General features: G+C 41.9%; 1 protein-coding gene across 5 annotated transcripts in view; it reads left to right on the forward strand.

Moving 5' to 3' along the window:
- ANK1 (ankyrin 1) overlaps positions 1-21,144 on the forward strand; it is a 201,535-nt gene that overhangs the window by 74,195 nt on the left and 106,196 nt on the right. For 4 of the 5 annotated variants that reach the window (XM_063448445.1, XM_063448446.1, XM_063448447.1 and 1 more), the window contains one exon: positions 12,588-12,689. In XM_063448445.1, coding sequence (XP_063304515.1) covers positions 12,588-12,689 — 102 coding nt within the window. Of the gene's footprint in view, positions 1-8,605; positions 8,660-12,587; positions 12,690-21,144 lie in introns of those variants that run through there. The other variant, XM_063448448.1, reaches the window with a different exon arrangement.

Consider the following 21,144-nt stretch of genomic DNA (forward strand, 5'->3'; position numbering starts at 1 on the left):
ACAAAATTGGGGTACCGCCGTGAATTGCCCCATCCAAGATGGCCACTGCTCCCTGCTGTTCCAGCAAGGTCGGAAACAGCAGAGATCGCGCAGCGTCATTTAGGTAAGAATTCCTCTCCGCGCAGTATTCCTTAATTCTTCTCTCCTCCCAGGACTCCTTTACTCCTCTTTCCTCCCTGGATTACTTTACTCCGCTCTCCTTCAATATTCTCCCATTCTTCTCCCCCCTAGTGTTAAGCTGCCTTACACTGACTTGGCATATTGATCCACGTGCGATATCAAATTTATTTTGCTAAATGCTCCATGTAGTTCCCTATTCTCACAAGAGCAGGGGTTTTAATTTTGGTTGAAGTGAGGCTTGCTTGTATAACATATAGTGTTAATGGGAGTAGCTGCAATTTCTTCTAACTACCAAATAACTGCAAGAGTAAAATGAGAGTATCCACATGATTTTGGCAATTTTAAAATAATTTATTTATTTTTATATACATACATATATATATTTTTTTCTGCGTACTATAAAGTAGAAATCTGTGATATACCAAAAAAAAAAAAAAATTATAATTCTAAGAGCTGTTAACGAAACAGCGTCCTTTGGTGAAATCTGTAGTAAAGTGTTCTCTGCTTATGTTCATTTCTTTCTAAGAGCTTTATAAAAAAAAAAAAAAACAGCATCCTTTACAGTCAGGTAGTGAGACCTGTTTAGAAGTGTTCTAATCTTTTTGCTCCAAGACAGATTCAAAATCCTTCTTACACTAAGTTCTAAGAGCATTATGAAAAACAGCATCCATTGCAGTCAGGTAGTGAGATCTGTATTTTTTCAGTGTTTGTTTGTTTGTTTTTTACCAACCAACAACCATGAATTTGGACAACTGGTTAAAACTAGAAGCTATCAAGAGAAAAATTATTACTACTTCTTCTAATTGTTCGACAATTTTAGAAACTGAGAAAGACGATACAACAAGAAATCAAGTCCAAAATAGTTGAATCTACTGTTCCTCAAATAGAGACAAGTGACAAGTCAAAGAAAAAAGAAAAAAAAAGAAAAGCACACAATTCTACCCAATCTTCTTCTCAAACAGAGAAAATATGACGACAACTACTTAAAATTTGGATTCCCAAATGCCAGAAATAAAAAAAATAGCAATAAAAAAAATAGCAAAACCGTTTGTTAGCACCTCCCAAATTACATTTTGAGCAAAACCACCCAGAGTACAAAGATAAAAGACATTGCCTTTTTTAAGCGAAAGATTCAGGAGTTTCATAAGACTAAACAGTTTATGAGCAAAATATTTGAAAATGATAATAAAGCAACTTATTAAAAGGTTTGTGCTACAGCGCAATTTTTTTTTCGTGGGTGCCACGATGTTGGTATACTATGTCAAAGGGTTCCACAGGAAAATTTAATGGGGAACCCTTGGTGTAAGCAGGGCCGGACTGGCCCACTGGGATACTGGGAAATTTCACGGTGGGTCGTCGGCACCTGAGGCCGGGCAGACAGCTGCGTGTGCTGGCGGCCATGGGGGAAGCTGTGCTGTCTCTGCTCTGCTCCCCGGCACGCTACTTAATGAGACCGGGGCCGGAATATGACATATTCCGGCCCCAGTCTCATTAAGCTGCGCGCTTGGGAGCAGAGACAGCACAGCTCCCCCTGCGCCCGCCAGCACACCCAGCTGTCTGTCCTGCGTGACCCCCTGGCCGGTCGCCCACAGGTAGCAATCATGTGTGTCATTGGGCATGTGTGCCTGTGTGTGCTTTAAAAATCGTGTATTTACTCACCTTTTTGTTTTTCCCCACGCCGTACTGGTCTCACCTCGACTGGCCCTGCCGCTATGGCAGAGATCATCAAGCTTTATGATCTCAGCCAATCCAATGCTTTGCCATAGGATTGGCTGCAAAACGTTACACCAATCAGCATCTCCTCATAGAGAGGCACTGAATCAATATATCTCTATGGGGAACGTTCAGCACCTCCAGAGCGTGGAGGCCCTGAATGTAGGTGCTGCAGCACTGTGCAGCACTGACACAGGAAGCACCTCTAGTGACCGTCTGAGTGTCTGTTACAAGAGGTGTAACTAGGAAGCAATGTAAACACTGCCTTTTCTCTGAAAAGTCAGTGTTTACATTGAAAAGCCTGCAGGGACAGGCTATAGACACTCGTTCCGTGTTCCGCCTGGGTGTGACTCCCCTCCATTCAGGCTGCTGTGTGGATTTAGGAGATGTGGGGGCGGTGTGCCTATGTGAGTAATCCCCGGAGGGCGTGAGTGTGTGCGTGTCGTTTTCAGGGGTGGGTGGTGTTGTGAATTTCTTTTGGAGTTTGTTACCAAGGTATGGTTGTGTCCCCTTCCAGCCAGGGATCCCAGATTTTGTGGTATTGTTTGGGTTTGTCGTGTAGTTGTGCTGTGAGTTTGTCCATTTGTGAGCTGTCTAGGATTTTTCTTGTAACCATTTCTTGTGTTGGGATACGGGTCGAGAACCACAGTTCTGCTATGGCTCTGCGTGTTGCTAGTGCTATTCAGGCAGTTAGAAACATTCACAAGAGCGGAAAACAAACTAACTATCAGTTTTGAGAGCAGTAGGGTCCAGGGGCCTGTAGGTCAGGGTTTATTCATTAGTTTGGTTATTAGTTATGTTACTCCCTGCCATAAGGGCTTGAGCTTTGGGCATGTCCACCAGCAGTGGAGGAATGTCCCTGTTTCCCCGCATTGTTTCCAGCAATTGTTAGTCGTGTTTTGGTGCAGGATTGCGAGGCGCTGTGGTGTCAGGTACAATCTGAATAGCATTTTTTATGCTTGTTTGGTGTGTGTAACGCAGATGGAGATGGACGCCGTAGCCTCCCATATATCCGACCAGTCAGTTGCGTCTTCTGGGGGTCCTATGTCTGCATCCCATGCCGCTATGTATGGGAGGGAAAGCTGTGTAGAGTGGGTAGCTATGGCCGTCTACATTTCCGAAATCTGCCGCTGTCTGTTAGGGTGTGTTACGCATTCTTGCTCGAATCGGGTGAGTGGGGCCGTTCCGGCTTGTCGTATGCTGGGGGTTGCTGCAAAACTACGTAGTTGAATATATCTGAAATGGTCGAATGTCGTGAGGGAGGATGATTCTTTAATGTCTGTGATTTGTAGGATTTTGTCGCCCTGGTATAGGTGTCCTAGTCTGGATATGTCCCTTTGTTCGAAATGGGCAAAGTGTTTGGGAGTTAGTCCCGGTAGGAACAGTTTGTTCCTTCAGATTGGGGTCATGGGGGAGAGGAAAGAGGAGAGTTCGAATTTATTGCTCAGTTTGTCCCATCGGTCCAGTGCGTGTGTGATTGGGAGTGAAGTGGGGGAGGGGTAAGGGTATGTGTGGTTTTGGTGTCCACATGTATAGGGATGGGTGGTCCCAGCCAAAAATCAGGTGTTCTAGGTCTACCCATCTTTTTTTTCCTGGGTGGGACATGCCATTGTTGTATTTGCGCTAAATGCGCTGCTGAGTGATAATGTGTGAAGTTCGGGAGGACTAGGCCCCCGAATTTTTTGGGGATGTATAAGGTGTTTCTACGGACCCTTGGTTTGCATCCGTTCCAAATAAACAAGTCAATTGCTGATTGCATGGTTCTGAAATCTGATTTGAGCACTGGTAAAGGGAGGGTCTGGAAAAGGTATAAAAACCTGGGGAGGTGGTTTATTTTGATTGAAGTGATGCGCCCCAGCGAGGAGATCCCCAAGGGCCTCCATTGGATTAAGTCGTTGTGGGCTTTTTGTAGCAGTGGGGTATAGTTTTTGGTATATAGGGTTTGGATGCCCGCCGGTAGTTGAATCCCTAGGTAGGTTATTGCAGAGTGGAAAATCCTCAGTGGGAAGGAACATTCTTTTAAATGAGAAGTCAAACGAGCATTTTAATATGCCCTGAATACCCTTAAATGTTATTGACAAATCCGTCAAAAGTGAAGGTTTTATGGCACAGTTTCCTTAAACATACTTTCAGGGGATTTCAGTGGTTTCACTGTACATGATCTCCTACTACTAGAGTGTCAATATGTTTTGATGCACGTTGTGTTTATTTTACTCTGTACAGCAGCTTTTTTAACTGTTATGTTTTTGAACTTTTATATATAACGAAAATATGAAATATTTCAGCTGAAGTACTCAGATAAGAAACACTGACTTTGTCCACAATTATTGCGGTCTTTCCAATAAAAAAAGATCAGATAGAAAAATGATAATGCCATTTGTGCGTATACAGTAAATCTGTATTCTGCTCCTCCACTTAAGGTTTACTAGCAATAAAGCTTTTCTCTGTAAAGAATTCATAATGTGGTCCATGGTATCCTTCTACACTCAACAATATTGCACGCTGTTCTTCCACTCAAAGTCTAATAAAATATTCTTCTGCAAGTTTATTTTACCTTATATACGGTAGTTTTGCATGTCACAATATTACTTTTATTCATCCATGCATTGTATAAGAAATGTATAAAAGTACTGTGCATTTTACAGTATTTGAATACTATAACATTAAAGGGACACTCCAGGCACCATAACAACTTCATCTAAATGAAGTTGTTATGATTCCAGGAGGCCCTCATACCTCAAGGGTTTAAACCGTTGTCGAATGGTTTAACCCCAAAGTAGCCTCCAGCAGGGATGTCCACTCCCCCCAGGTGGCATACAGTTTCTGAATTTTTAAGAGTGCCACCAGGCAGGGGTGCCGCTGATTGGTTGAGAGTGGTCAGCTGACACTCTCAGCGACCACCCCCATTCACTAAACAGGCTTGGAAAGAAACTTGCCTTTTCCAAGCCAGTTTAGTGAATGAGGAGTCAATGATTGGCTGAGAATGTCAGCTGACAGCGTTCAGTCAATCAGTGGTGCTCCTGCTTGACAGCACTCCACGCTTCCTGAATCTTAAAATGCAGACCCTGGATGCTGCCTGGGGGGGGGGGGGGAGTAGACATAGCTGCTGGAGGCAACTTTGGGGTTAAACCTTTTGAGAAGGTTTGAGTTAAGAGTGCCTATATGGCTCCATAACTTTATTTAGATGAGGTTGGTTTGGTGTCTGGAGTGTCCTTTTAAGATTAGTTAGAAATATTGGTCTGTGGGGGGCGGGGCCGGACCGCCATGCTAACCGGTCGCATGCAGGAGAGGCTCCGGAGAAACCGGGCCTCTTAAGCGATTTAACGCGGACTTTCGCCCTATAAACGAGCCAACAAGAAACCCACGGCTGTGGGAAAGGCAGCAGACCCCGAGATCGGGAGTTCTGGCACCCAAGAGGAAGCACGGAGCTTCGAGGGCTGCGGCCTGCACGGGAGGGGAGCCAGGTGGACGGCCGCCGCCGGGTCCCCCTTCTCTACTACCACATGCCGACTGCCTGAGTCGCTTGCCGGCCCCGTTCCCCCCCCTATGGACCGGGGGGGTCATCCCGGTCCCCACTGGGGAGAGCTTGAGCCATGGCGCACGAAACCCGCAGGACTCACCTCACAAGATGGCGGCGGATCACGGCCTGTGCCACCTAACCCTAAATCAGGGAGTCCACATGAGTTGCAGCTACAACACCTGCCATGCCGGAGGGCCTCGAGTAAAATATAACCGCCAATCGGACGCTGTCTGGGAGGGAGAAACACCTACTGCCCACAACGGATGTCCCCTCTCGGGGCCGAGAGCAGGAAGAAAAATCCCCCGTACCTGTCGCCCCCCCAGCTGAGCCTAACATCCAACTCATTTAACCAGCTACCCGCCAGGCTACTTGCCCCTCCGGGCTGAAAACACCTCGAGGCATCGCTGCCCTGCATCTACCAAGCAACTTACCATAGGATTACCCAACATAATTACATACCGCGACTCTCACACCTCAGGCATGGGAGGGACTTGGTCCGCATGTACACCGGAGTCAGAGAACTGGCGATATCCACCCTTGTACAGACCCGGAGCTGGAGGAGAGCCCTGTACCGGTTCACTGTGGCTGATAATCACTGGGACTTCCCTACACATGTCTCACCTCTGCCGATGCTGGGGATCAGATGACTGGGCACCCAAAACTACAACCGGAGCTCCTTGTTACTCACGGGATGCACCGAGCGATGGGACATGCTCCTGAGACTCCTGTATCAATGTAGAGGAAGTGTATAATATGCTGGGATTGTTTAGCTACTGATGTTTAGCTACTGATATGCCAAGCATAGCTACACAAGATATTCTACCTCGCAGGTTGTGCAGTTCCTTGCCTCTTGGTTTAAACCCCGGTGGTATAAATTGCGAGCACTGCTATCCGAAAGCGGCAGGTTACAACTCCAATTATTACTGTGAGCTACATCCTAGGTTCCATGCTGCCTTTACCTATCTCTGTCCACTCAGTGCACGGTTATCACCACTCACAGTATGCATAGCAGACATACCACAAAGCACACACCTCAACTACTACTACTACTACCAAGCCTGAGTCTTACTATATAACATGCGTTGATTTACCTCGTAATTGCTAAACCTCACTAAATGGAATAGCTGGTCGTTACTAGTTAGAATAGCATGTTTACTATGCATAAAATATCTATATACACGACCTTACCTAACTGTTTCTTGCTTCAGGTATTGAACCCACTTTTAAGCTCGGCGTAACAGAAGTGACCTTTTACATTAATATAAAAATTGTGCACATATTACTATGTTCCCCACTGTTGTGAATGTCATTGAAAAGCATGTGGAATGCCTTTGGGGTACCACATACGCGTTGTTATATCCTTATGCACTACAAAAATAAAGAATTAAAAAAAAAAAAAAGAAATATTGGTCTGTATATTATAATAATTGCTTTTCAAATTACAATTAACACTGCATATTATAATCGCAAAATAAAACATTTGAAGAGAGGAACGGTCACTTCTCTGCAATTTACACCATTGAATAAAACCGAAAATTACCTATAACCTGTCAACTTTCTTTTCAAGAGATGTTCTAGTGTATATATTTTGTTTTAAAGATCTAGCAAATATCATAATATAGTATGGACAGGCATAGCCAGGGCAAACATTGCAAATGAAGGGGAGAAATTGAACATTTTAAAATTTCTCCTCTTCTCTGTGTGCCTTCTGTATGCTGACAGGTGCAAAGGACAGAGTTTGTAATAATGATTGACAGGGAGCGATGATTAAGGTAACCAGTTGCAAGATAGAAATTTGTAGCATTCTACATTTCATTTAATTTTTTACACCTCACAAACACATTATTTGTTACATAAAGGGAAACATATACCAAAAATCCGGAGATCCAACAGTTCCCCTTTAAATTATATTTTTTGTATACAATGGCATGGCACTGTAAGTGAAAATATTGGTCAGTATGTTGTAATATTGCGCTAGCAAAATATTAGTCTGACTGTTCCATGGTATTATTACTCATTATGATGTTTACAGTATAATTTTCTTTTGCATGCTGTAACAAGAAACCGTAGGTTAATACACTATATGTTATAATACAACAGAGTATTATAATATTGTTGTCTGTTGTATATGTTGACAGTAACATGTATATTACTTATAAAGCTCTATTATTCTGGTTTACATTGTATACCAAGCTTTACATAGTATAACATTTTTAAATTATTTTATTGCTATTATATTATTACCTTGGGAGAGAAAATTATACGGTTTAAGAAAGAAAATAATATAAAGGAAAGAAAAAGAAAACGGGAAAAAGGAATAACATTTTTTAAAAAGAAGTGATTAGGCAGTTTTAAGCTGGAGTTTTCAATAACAATTTATGTACATTGTGCATGCTTTATACCTCCTGTTTGACACTCCCAATTCTTTATTCTGTACCATATACCTATTGCCTCAATTAAAACAGAGATTGAAAAAAAAATTTTAAAAAAATTATAAGGTTCTACATAGTATAATAATATATATATACACACACACACACACACACACACATATTTTTTTATTTTATTTTTTTTAAAATAATAATCTCAAAGAAGTTAGCTAGGAAGGGTACATCTACTTTTAACCCCTTAAGGACCAAACTTCTGGAATAAAAGGGAATCATGACATGTCACACGTCATGTGTCCTTAAGGGGTTAATGTATGTCTTGTGATATTAATACTTTATCGTTCCAAATACAAGTACTTATTTGACAGTAAAAGTTTCAAAGGCTGCGTTAACTCAAGGGCCAAACCTGTAAATATGAGATACTGTAGTAGGAGGACTAACCACTAAGCTATTTTTGCTATATTTATAATATAATATTGATTGCCTTGCTATTATTTGGATTATATTGATTATATAATATTGACATATGAAATATTGTTTTGTAGACTATAAAATCACTCTGTAGTTCCATACATTGCAATATTGTCTTGCATAGTGCAACTGCTATTATAACGCTCTGTATGTTATATTGTTATATATTTTGTAGTAACATTCATATTTTAGACCCATACAGCCTGTCCCTCTGTCATTCAAGGGGTTACAGGGTTCCTGGTGATCTACCATCCAATATGTCCGGTAGTGAAGTCCTGGGCACTGTGCCTGGTATTTAAAGACAGGAGAGAAGAGAAAAAGGAGGACGGGGGGAGAGAAAGCAGAGTGGGGAAGGGGGAGGGACGCAGTGTGTGAGACAGGAGGGAGGGGGGTACTGTCTGTATGCAGCAGAATGGCAGAGCGGGCGGGCAGGCAACGGGCACGGCCTGTGAGTAACAAGGGGGTGTGGGGGGGGGGACATATTGTGAGACAGGGTGGGCAAGGGGGTGGGCTGCTTTACATCTGCCCTCTTGGCACTGGGGTCTCCAGGGAGTTTATTCACGAGCAAGCTGTTAGACACCTGCTACACTGTGTCCCAGTCTGCTGGAAAGAGTGAGGTGCAGTAGCTGTGGCAGACTCCTAATTGAGTCAGTGCCCTCTTACGACTTAACTGGTCACTGCCCTGCTCCCTCACCCTCTGCCCAGTGAGCCTAGATGGCCTAAATATGATCCACAATTAACCGGCACATTACAATGTGCTGTAAAATCATACATACACTGGAACACAGTACACACCCATGCTGTAATATCTTACATACTCTACATCTCTTTCATAAACACCATGACAACAAACACAAACAATACAAAAGTATACACACACTTCATATACAAATTTAAATTTCTTGCACAAACTACACAGCTCTTTGATAAACAAAACACCATAACAACATGCAAACATATACACTATGAATTGCATAAAAAGTACACAACCAACATGAACATTTAGAGAGACAGTATATAACATCAGATTGTGTAAAAGACTTGTGCCCCAGTCACTTCACGGTTCTACCACTCGCATTACCCCAAGTCAGTATATGATAACAATTGTGCCATAAAAATGACGGTCTGCAGAAACTATTCCAACAGAAAACAGAAGGTATTAAAGAGGACCCCAATGGGAGGTCTCTATCCTACATATCCTTGCTATAGGTCACCTGTCAAGAGTTGCTTATTGCTATTCCATATGCAAGCTGGCTTAGGGTGACTTCTAGTCCAAGAACATGGAAAACAGCCCAATCCAATTATAGTTTCAAGCCATTTATTGATCAGCATATCTAAAATACTGTGGGTCTCCTGAGCCACATGTCATTTTAGACAAATTCCCCTGAATTAGTCACTCCAGCAAACACATATTATAGAACATGGTTTTTGGGTGATGCAGTTTAATAATACAAGAATCATTTTTAGTACCTATATATGACAGAAGTGGATTAAACACCTCCTAGATTCACTTAAATTAAGATTTCCCAATATTCTGTCTTGATTGACCCCTTTGCTGGCTATATGACACCAGGCCTTGCCTTCTCAGCTAATATTTGGAAAAGAAATGGCAAAATACGGGCCGTAATAGCCAAGCTGTGACTGTGGTGGAGAATAATTTGTTTTTACTCAGATCTGCTATTTTTCCTTCTAAATTCTGCATTTGTGTTTCCTATAACTCTACTATTGTATGTTTAGGGAGTGTATATAAACACACTATATATCTCTTTAAATCTGTATTTAATTTACATAATATTATTACTATTAGCAAACACAGTTTCTCTCTTACAATCGTTATTTCTTACACATACCAATTGCACACACTGCATATGTCTTAAATTCATATTGTACATCTATTTATACCACTGTATATTTTATAAAACGCAGTGTAAAAGTCACATTAAACATCCAATGTATAGTTCTTAAACAGGGTGTAATGTAAAATGTATATCATATAAAGTCACCGTACATCCTAAAGATACACTGCATATATGCACTGTATATTTCTCATGGTCACACAGTTTCTCTAGCACATGTATACTATATTTCTTGATATTTTAATGATTTTAATGATCTTTGAACAGAATATATCATTAAATTATTTTACATGTCACACAATTTTAAATATTCTTTTAAGTGTCAGAGAAGACATCGATCCCCTGCAAGAGAGTTAGATGCTTACACCCCCTCAGTAATTAAAAAGGTTAAACATATGGTATTGTCATAGCCAAATATATGTGAATCTCAAGGCAATAATTATTACACTGCATTAAGGTGGACACCAATGCTCCAACTCATTTTGTCTTTACCTCTCACTTATGCCAGTGTGTTTTCACTGCTGATCCAGTAATGGTCTGTAAAGGAGAGAAATGGGTTAATATGGGAGTGAAACATCACACAAGCTAAGAACACAGACCGTTTATAACCCAATTATTGCCACCTACTGTCCCATGTGAGACCAACAACAGAGAATGGGGGCTTTAGGATGAAAGCTTTTTAGAATTTAAGCCAACATAAGATGGAATCTTACAAAAATAAAATAAAAAATAAACAAACGGCAAAAATATACACTCACGTTAAAAGGTAACAATGTCTTCAATGTAGCTCTGTACAATACATTCTCCATTACTGCCCCAGCTTAAAGGGTGCATCTGGTCACCAAAAGCTCTTCTCACATGCATGAGAGGAATGCCATTTGCATTTATAATGGACATACAAATGGCTTGCAGCTTTTAACATCTTTTATGCTAAGCAGCAATAACAGAGGAAAGACAGACCTAAGCATCTCCCTAGATACTCCTACTATACAGATAGGAGTGAGGATATCCAGCACCCTGCTAATTGGGATGTGTGACTGTATACATTTCTGGCTACACATATACATGCATATAGATATTATCGTTCAACAATAAGATCATGTTCTCAAATTCTGTAATGCATGGTGTTACTAATGCCTCGTTTCCACTGAGCGGATCGGTTCGGGTCGGTACAGTTTGGAAGGTTTAGGATGGACCAGCCCATTCTGGTGAGCGTTTCCACTGCAAGTCAGACCTTTCAGGGCCATGCGGGGTTTAGAAAAAAATGCTCTTCCAAATGCTCTTCCTGTCCACCAATCAATAGATTGTATAGTAGCTCCGCCCTAACCGAACCGTTCCATTTCCTATGGCCCTACATCTGAAGCAGGACCCTGAATGGATCGGTACGGTTCGCTTGTATGGACCACTTTCATAATGGAAACCCCAAAAATAGCGAACCGTACCGAACCGAACCAAACCGATCCGCTCAGTGGAAACGAGGCATAACACTATGCTGTGAGTGACCCTTAACTCAAGATAGCACAGAGGCATACCCCAGTCTAAATAAGGATGGTGGGAGTTACAATCCATGGCAGCAGATGTGATTTGTAACTCTTGCCTTTAATTCAATCTGCTGGATCTAGAGTAAGGACAAATGTAATAAAAGTTTTAACCCCTTCTATGTCTAAATGGGAGGGGACAGGAATCGAAACATAATAGGAATACTCGGATTAAAAATTACAAGCATAATTCTAATTAAATCTCATGTAATATAAAAGATAAATAATGGTAAACCATGCGTGACATCTCTTTGTGTTAAGGCAAGAGTGCAGTAATTGTTTTATACATATATAAACACTATATAACATTAATATTCACAAAATAGATGCATTTTTTTAATACGAAATAGCAAAACTGAAGAAAAAATTAATTTGCTTTTTTTTTTGTCCAATGTAACTATTTTTTTTTTTTTTGTCCAATGTAACTATTTCACTTTGAATTCTCGACCGTTCATACTTTGGAGCATACCCCTAAAGGTGACACTTCTCAGATCATTACTAGATCCTTAATCCATTACGATTAATAAATAAATGTGATACTTTGATGGGTTTTTTTTTTGTGTTTACTTTTATTGTTTAGTGAATCTCATTCCTTAGTTCCAACAACAACAACAAAAAAATAAAAGAAAGAAAGCCCCCAAAACATACTACACCAGGGTATGTACATCCCTTGCTAGAAATACCACAGAGAATATAACAAGAGGTAGGCTGAAGTTTAAACAAGGTCTGTAGAAAAGTGTGAAGCAAATGTATATTTCAGATATAAATTGTAAAATTGAACCATTCTTAGTCTGGTTAGCTCATCTTCTATTCTACTGCCACTGTGAATTGTCTCTTAACGTCAACAAGTAGTCTCTTCATATAATTTATTGTCATGGTTTATTAATCCGGAGATCTGAAGAGGAGTAAAGGGTTATAAATATAGCACATTCATGCTGGCATCTTACCCTGTGATGCTAACACTGCCCACGTTCTTTTACAGGCTGATGCAGCAACCAGCTTCCTGCGAGCTGCCCGAGCTGGCAACTTGGACAAAGCATTAGAGCATCTGAGGAATGGTGTGGATATAAACACATGTAACCAGGTAAGGAGCTCTTACACAGCTTTGATGCTGCTCACTATTCGCACTAATATTCAGTAACATAATCTTTTCACTCACGCATAACACATTTAAAATTCCATTTTCTGCACTATAGTACTGATTCTATCAGGAAACCACCATATTCTAAATCCAGCATTATAATAGTACTTCTCCCTGATAATACCAGGCACTTTAATATGGCACTATCGATATTTTAAACTACATCATAATACTGTGTCAGTAGTATGGATACCCCAACACGCAGAACTTTGGTCAACCTACTAATCTAACAAGAGGACATGTTAAGAAACTGGAAATTTGAAAAATACCAGTACTTTGTAGACACTTGAGGGAATGCCTATACAAAGGTGAGAAATCAGCAAACCAATGTAGATTTCCCCAAAAATCAGACCAAGGTTAAAGATGCAAGAAAATTGACAAAAAAGACGAAGAAGGCCAGGGTCAAGGATTACAGAAACAAGATCGTTGTATAACTATCCAAGTCAAGCACCAATAGCACTAGAGTCACCCTCATTGGGCATATATGACTCAGGTACCATAAAGGTTGACCAATCTTCTACCATTATTGGTCAATAAAGTAATGATAAAACCAAACTCTGCTCTGTCGAAACTGGATTAGTTTAGAATTCAACCTGGTTACAAGCTCTTCTGGCTGAGGAAACATGTCTAAATCCTCTTCATAAGAAGAAGGCTAATGACCCAAGCCTGCAGGTATCCATGGTCCTGTCATAATATCCGGGTTACATATACTTCAAGACACAGAACTTTGACCAGACTGACAATCTTACAAGAGAAAGGTTAGGTAACAGGATAGTCAGTGTGGTGGTATTGCCTAACAATATGCCTAAAAAGAAGCAAGACAAACCAGTGAACAATAGTCAAAAACGCAGCTGAGGTAATTTTCCCAAAAAACAGCAGGGAGGAAAACTAAGTTCAAGAATTACAGAGAACAAGATAGGTGCATAAAACAAAGAAGTAAATCCACCCATTGTATAACTAGCACTATAACACTGTTCAACACACGGTATACGCTGCACTGTAAAATTGCTCTCCCTATAATATACACAGCATGATAACACTACCTCCACCTAGACCATACCGAGCAGTATAACAAAATACTCCATCTTGAAAATACCCTGCTGTAACATACTGTCTATTATTTTACTTACTATAGAACGTAGCCGGCATTTTGCCAGTACATAGTCTGCACTGGCAAAATGATTCATAAATAAATAAAATTGACCCTTCCAAGATGTCCCCTATCCAGGAAACAGCAAACAAAACTTTGCCTTTGTCCATACCTTTCTTGTGCTTAAGGCATCTTAAACCATACATTCCAGATATCTGTGTTCCCATTAAGTATGAACATAAAATACTATAGCACTTCCCCTTGTCAGGTTCAGCTGGCACCTTTGGGTCCTCTGGAGAATATCGGGCGTGTGGGAAAGGTCCAGCCTCATATGTCCTGTGATCGTAAGGGGGAGATATGTGGTCAGACCTGTCCCACAGGTCGTGTATTCTACCCTGACCTCACTGTGCCTTCTGACCTCTCATCTCTACCCAATGATTTCACTGTGTTCTGACATCTCAATTTGTGGTTTGATATGTAATGTTTTTTTGTTTTACTTGTTCATCAGTCTTTAAACTTTAGTAAAAAGCACATTGTTTAGGCATTTTTGCTTGTTACAGTTTTAACTTCAAATTGAATGGATCAACGACAGAGGTAAGAGAGGATACGGTGTATAATTGGTCAAGAGAAATAGGACTTTTAGTTAGAGTTTGGTTTAATAGCATAAATAGAGGAATTAAACACCATACATTAATGTTATGTTAACATTTGCCCATTGTTTTTAATTCACAATCCAATCAAAATACATACATAGCATAATGCAGCATAAAGAGGAAACTGAGTAGATATCAGCTCTTCAGGATGCACTTATTGCCAGGATGTGATTTTAAAATTTTATAAAATGTAGTAGAAATACTGAACTATGGAAACTATCTTTGCAGGGGCAATATCTTCCAATAGGGCCCTGGATCCATACATTATTATAGTGCAATTTATCCTTCATGACAAATGGACACTCTGGGAACCATAACAATTTTAATCAGAATGAAGTAGTTATGCTGCGAGGAGGTCCTGGGTACCAGCTAACTTTCAGGGTTTAAACCGTTGAACCCACAATGTCTTAAATGTGCCACCCGACAGCACTGCCCATTCATTTGCTTTCAGTCCGAGACTTCCAACACTTCCGAGACTCCCCATTCACTTAACGTACCTTTCTCAAGCCAGTTTAGTGAATGGGGAGACACTGATTGTCTCAGAGTGTCAGCTGAACGCTCTCAGTCAATCAGTGGCGCTCCTGCCCGACAGCACTCTGCGCTTCCTGAAACTGAAAATTAAGAAGCTGGATGACACCTGGGGGAGTGGACATCATTGCTAGAGATAACTGTGATTCGAGAATGGTTTTACCCTTTAAGGTAAGAGTGCCGCCAGGGGCCTAATGGCACCATAACATCTTCATTTAGATGAAATTGTTTTGGTGTCTGAAGTGTCCCTTTAAGAGCAATTGAAGATCTAGGATTATATGAGAATTTGGGCTTTAAAGATATGTCTCGTTTTGATTTTTTTATGAAAATAAAAGATTCAAAGTACAGCCTTATTGTGCATTACTTTGTTACGAATAGCTCATTTATCAGTGCACCATATGCTTTAAAACTGCTCCATGTGTGCAGCCATATTTAGCAGTCTTTGGACTGATGCACCATTTATTTGTGGACCTTGTACAAGTTGAAGTCCTGAAACAAGTTTAGGCAACCCCCAGCACTCCAAATGTTGTGATCTATATCTCTCATGATGCTTTCCAGCATTATGTCTGTAAGAGCATTATGGGAGATGTAGTCCACAACATCTGGATTGCCAGAGGTTGCTTACCCCGGTCCTAGAACCATCCTAGAGCGTATGTTTTAATATGCTGAGAATTTATGCATGATATCAGGGTGCATGGAAGCAGATTAGCTCTTGATTATCTGCATGGTTTTTGGTCGGACAAGATGACTTTGAGACTGTCACCCCCATAGATCAAGGGTAAGTCAAAAGATGCACTGAAAACCGCTATATTATAGATAAGGTAGCATTACTACTACAGAATTTACTTATCATTTAGTAGGGATTCTCAATCTTCAGCAACCTGATGATATGGCAAAGGCTGAGCCATGGGTTGAAGGCAGTGATAGGCTGAGAGCATTAGTTGAGGCCTCTAAGCCAAATCATTGCCACAGTCTCTGGTTTGAATTGCTATGGATTCAGTGCCTACAGGAATGCAGTTAAGCTGCCATATTTCACAGTGCCCTGACATGGTCATATACACATCTAGGTCCAAAACACTGATCAGGATCTATATGAACTTATTTAACCGCAAACTTCACTTTCCAAATTAAAAAGAAAATAAATACATTTCAAAAACACTGTTTAGTAGATATACCCCAAGTGAAAACATGCATGCATTTAATTATGCATTTTTCACTTGGTGTATATCTATACCAGCTTGAAAAACCTGCAGTTTTCTTTTCTGCTATCTTTGCAAGCCCTCACCTTCTAACCATGCCCAGACTTTCTGTTGCTGTCCAATCACAGACTTCTCAATGCAGCTCAATGAGAAGTCTCTGCCTCTTGAGTTCAGTGTAAATACCGGTAAGCTATCCAAACCAGGAAGTAACAGAACTTGTTAGCTAATTGACAGTCAAGGGGGTATAGCAAGGCTCATTCATAAAAAAAGTGTTAATTTCTATTGATATGTGCTCTTTTTGTAAAATTAAAGTCTTCACACATAAAGCACTTCAGAAAGTTAAAGTGCTTTAGGTGTTTGGAGTTTTCCTTTAACAAGACTTTAGACAATTTGTTGATTGAGCTCCATCAGTCCCATCCTTGATACTAGCTAGATTTGAAAATCTGTCCGACAGTTAAAGCTTGGCAGAAATTGGGTCATGCAACAGGACAATGATTCCAAGCATACTAGTAAATGTACAACAGAATCACTGAAAAAAAGAATGACAGAAAAGAATCAAGGTCTAGTCAAAGTCCAGACTTCAACCCAAATAAAATGCTGTGGCAGACCTTAGAAGAGCTGTGCATAAACAAATGCCAGCAACCCTCAATTAAAGGGAAACTCCAGTACCCGAAAAACAATCCGTTTTCCTGGCACTGCAGGTCCCCTCTCCCTCCCACCTCCCAATCCCCAGTTGCTGAAGGGGTGAAAACCCCTTCAGGTCACTTACCTGAGACCCCGCCGATGTCCCTCGGCGGTGGTTTCTTCTCACCGCCGCTCCTCCCAGTCTTTATGTTGGCCGATGGACGACACTGATCCCACCCAACGGCCAGGGAGACTTAATGCGCATGCGCGGCAATGGCACGCATGCGCATTAGAGCTCCCCGCAGGAAAGCATTGAAAATGCTTTCCTATGGGGAATTGAGCGATGCTGGAGGTCCTCACACAGCGTGAGGACGTCCAGCAACGCTCTGGCACAGATTTTCTGTGCTATAGAGCAGGAAGTGCCCTCTAGTGGCTGTCTAGTAGACAGCCACTAGTGGTGGAGTTAACCCTGCAAGGTAATTATTGCAGTGTATAAAAAACTGCAATAATTACACTTGCAGGGCTAAGGGTAGTGGGAGTTGGCACTCAGACCACTCCAATGGGCAGAAGTGGTCTGGGTGACTGTGGTGTCCCTTTAAGTGAAGCAACATTGTAAAGAAGAGTGGGACAAAATTCCTGCACACTGCTGTGAAAGACGGATAGTCATACAGAAAACGATTACTTCCAGTGACTGCATCATAATATGTACTTAGTTTTTCACATATGACTTCTCCATTTTGGCTTTATTTTTGTAAATAAATCATGACACGGTGTAATATGTTATGTGTTGCTCATGTGAAGTTGTATTTACCTAATTTTAAGACCTGCTATGAAACAGTTATGAAAAAAAACAAACCCACTAAATGCAGGAACCGGGATCAAGCGAACCTGTTGTACACCAATTAGACACTCCAGGGGTGTCTCAGGGCCTCACCCTAATTAAAAAAAAAAAAGGCACTTTTCCTTATCACAAGGATAGGTGCGACCTGGAATTATCAAAAGTATCCTATGCTGTGTGGAACGTAGCAAAGACTCACATATAAATAAGACTGGAGAGGATACTCTCCAGTCCGATTTATAGAAGTCTTTGTGGATCCCTAATTTTATATATATATATACATACATACATACATACATATACACACACACACACACACACACATACATATACATATACACACACACACACACACACACTTCCATGAAAAAAAACAACAAAAAACCACACACACCTCTTTGGATTTTATTATTTTACATATTGGAGCACCCTACTTAAAAGTAGTTACACTCCTGTGTAGTACTTGCCCCTATTTTAATGACAACAGCAGAAAAAGCTGCCACCTGGGACTATAACTCCCACTAATATTGGAAAGCACTAGGACATTATGTCCCACTGCTATCATTACAGTATAGTGCTCCCCTTAAACCATACACTACGCACTAACCACTGTATTACCGTAACACACAGCATCATCACTAAACATCAACCACAACATTACAATAGTACTAACCCCCTACTGTACCCCAACAATAACCACTGACCCCTACACTACCTTAACACTTACACTGACCTAATAATATAATATAAAAGATACAAGAGTAAAGCATGTGTCATGGGAAAATTACATTTATAAACCACTTCACCTTTAGACCTCTGGTTTAATATGATGCCTGCATGATTTACCCATAGTACACAGTTCGCCACACACATATACACATAGACAAAGGCCTGTGCTGTATATATCTATTTGCAGTGATCTCTGCTCATCCCTATTAGTAATGAAGCGAAGCAGTGAATCAATACTAGTCACAATGACGTTACCATTCCATCTCATGTATCTTCCCGAACACGTGACTAGATCTCCCCTACTTACGGCTACAAGGCCAGATTTCATGTGATAAAAACTGAGCACGGCTAGATGATTACAAGGGCATGGAGATGTGAACTGCTATGAAAAATTGAGCAAAGGGACAGAGAGAATAGGACTACCCGTGGCAAGGAGGGAGGGGGGGGGGGGAAGCAGAAAAGTGGTGCTAGAATACAAAAGAGAGTGACAGAACATGATTATAATAGAGGTTTTAGACACAAAAGAAAATAAGATATGGGGTAAGTGAAGTGATCTAAAAAGGTCTGGATTTAATATGGGGGGGGCAACTAGATTTCATAACCATCTTTGTTCCTTTGTTTTCTGTTTAGATCCTTTAGTCAACCATCGTCCTCTGTCTACATTTTGGACAGCATACTCCCTCCTGCACAAATCACTATTTACATAAATGTAATCACCAAGGAGTTTGCTGCAATAACGTTTGCAGCTAGTTGTGTGTTAAAGGGACACTGTAGGCTCCCAGACCACTTCAGCTCATTGAAGTGGTCTGGGCGCTGTGCCCCTATTGCACTTAGTGCTTCAATGTAAAACATTGCAGTTCCAGAGAACAGCCACTGAGGGCTTCCGGAATCCAAAACGGACTTTTGGTCACGCTCTGCGAGAGGATCTCCTGCTTCAGATTATCCCCATAGGAAAGCATTCCTATAGGGAGGTCTAATTCGGGCGGGCATTGCATGGGGACCTATTGAACTTAGTTGTTTTCCCTGCACTATGGGATCCATTTAAGAAAATGTTAGTTATACTGAGATCCCCGGAAAAGCCGATAAAAAAAAAAAATTAGGCCAGCATAAGAGTCAGAAGGGGTTATTCACTAAAGTAAGAATTCAATGTGAATTTGACGTGGATTTCAAATCCACTGGAACAATTCTCTGACTTAGCTTTGCTGTCACTTCAACTACTTTGGCCTTAAATTTAAAATTCACTTTGAGTTTGCACTTTAGTAAATAAGCCTGACAGCGTAATACATCTGATAAAGGAACATGGTGTTATCCTGAGGAGCTGTAATCTCTGCATGAAATTTGCAATTCACACTTTGGGTTATTAGGAATAACAGATGCCAAGCTCACTCATATTCACTTCTTCTGCTACCTCTTTCGGAGTCTGATCAAATTCTAGGAGTGGGTAACTGGCTCCAAAAAGATTACTGCCGAGGGGCGGTGCCTGGCACTCAGGCTGAGCGGCTGTGCTACACTTCAGCTCCTGCTACTTATTGTACCTCGAGGGGGCAAACCCCAAAAAACACAGCACAGTCGCACACCAGATAGCCCGACACCAAACTCAAGATTCTACCACACCGGGAACCCGACAAGAAACCCTGAGGCCTACCGGAGATCGAGCGCCGGGGAGACGGCCGCTTCCCGCGCTGACTGACCTGGTCGGGCATACCTCGGGGGCATCACCTCCTACCCCCCCCCTCCCCCCCCATACCGATGGGGGTCATCTCGGTCCATAACAAGCAACTGGAGAAGCGGCTACAGGTTGAGCCTACAACATGGGGCAACACAGCAACGAGACAGGCGAACACGTGGCGCAACTAAAATGGCGACAGTAAGCGCACCAGGCGAGATACCTGAACGCCACACAGCCATGCCAGACTACGAAGCCAAACTCACCGCTATCTTCGATGCCTTCTGGGCACGGCTGGAGCACCGGGCTTGGCTGAATAAACAGAGCACATGCCGGAGCAAAGAGCAATTTAAGCATGCCAACGCATTACTCCTAAACGGCACAGGGCCCCAAGATGGTGCCGCAGGAGGAGAGATCCTCTGCCTGCAGGCAAACTCATAAGAGGAAATCAAGCACCGGAGCACAGCCACAGAGTGCTGGGTGACCCCTTGTGCTCCCAAGAGCTCTCCCCACTCTTCTTCCGAGCAGGGAGCCCACCAGAGGGTTACTCCTCACCGCCACCCATACACCCAGGGGAACAACCGGAATCTGGCGAAACCTTGGGCCCACGACCCTGAAGATGGGGTCAATGGACTTGTGGCAAGGGCCCCCGCTAAGGCCTCGGGCCGAAGACACAGGACACTCAAGCGAAAAGGAACTGAGAGGTGCACCAGGGGAACCACGACTCAGAGGGCCAAGCACCCGGCAGGTCAAAACATACACCCTAGAGAAACTGGCCCAAACCGTAATAGAGCGACGGACCAAGGAGGCAGCCCCCGCATACCCCAAGGAGGCAGACCCCGCATACTACAGTACGATTCCTCCATGTAGGGTGGGCTGAATAAATGCTTGGACGCTTGCTGCGCTAGGTGCTTTGGACTGCTCCAAGTAGCCGAGAGAGACACACTGTCAGAACCGGAGGGTTTTACCCATAAGGATTCTTTCACATGCACCGTAATGTTTTCTGCAGTTAATACTGGTATAGCTAATTGGATGGCGGGGCTGACAATAGTCTGTGGTTAATCTTAATTA

The sequence above is a fragment of the Pelobates fuscus genome, chromosome 3, assembly GCF_036172605.1.
Source record: "Pelobates fuscus isolate aPelFus1 chromosome 3, aPelFus1.pri, whole genome shotgun sequence".
NCBI lineage: Eukaryota > Metazoa > Chordata > Amphibia > Anura > Pelobatidae > Pelobates > Pelobates fuscus.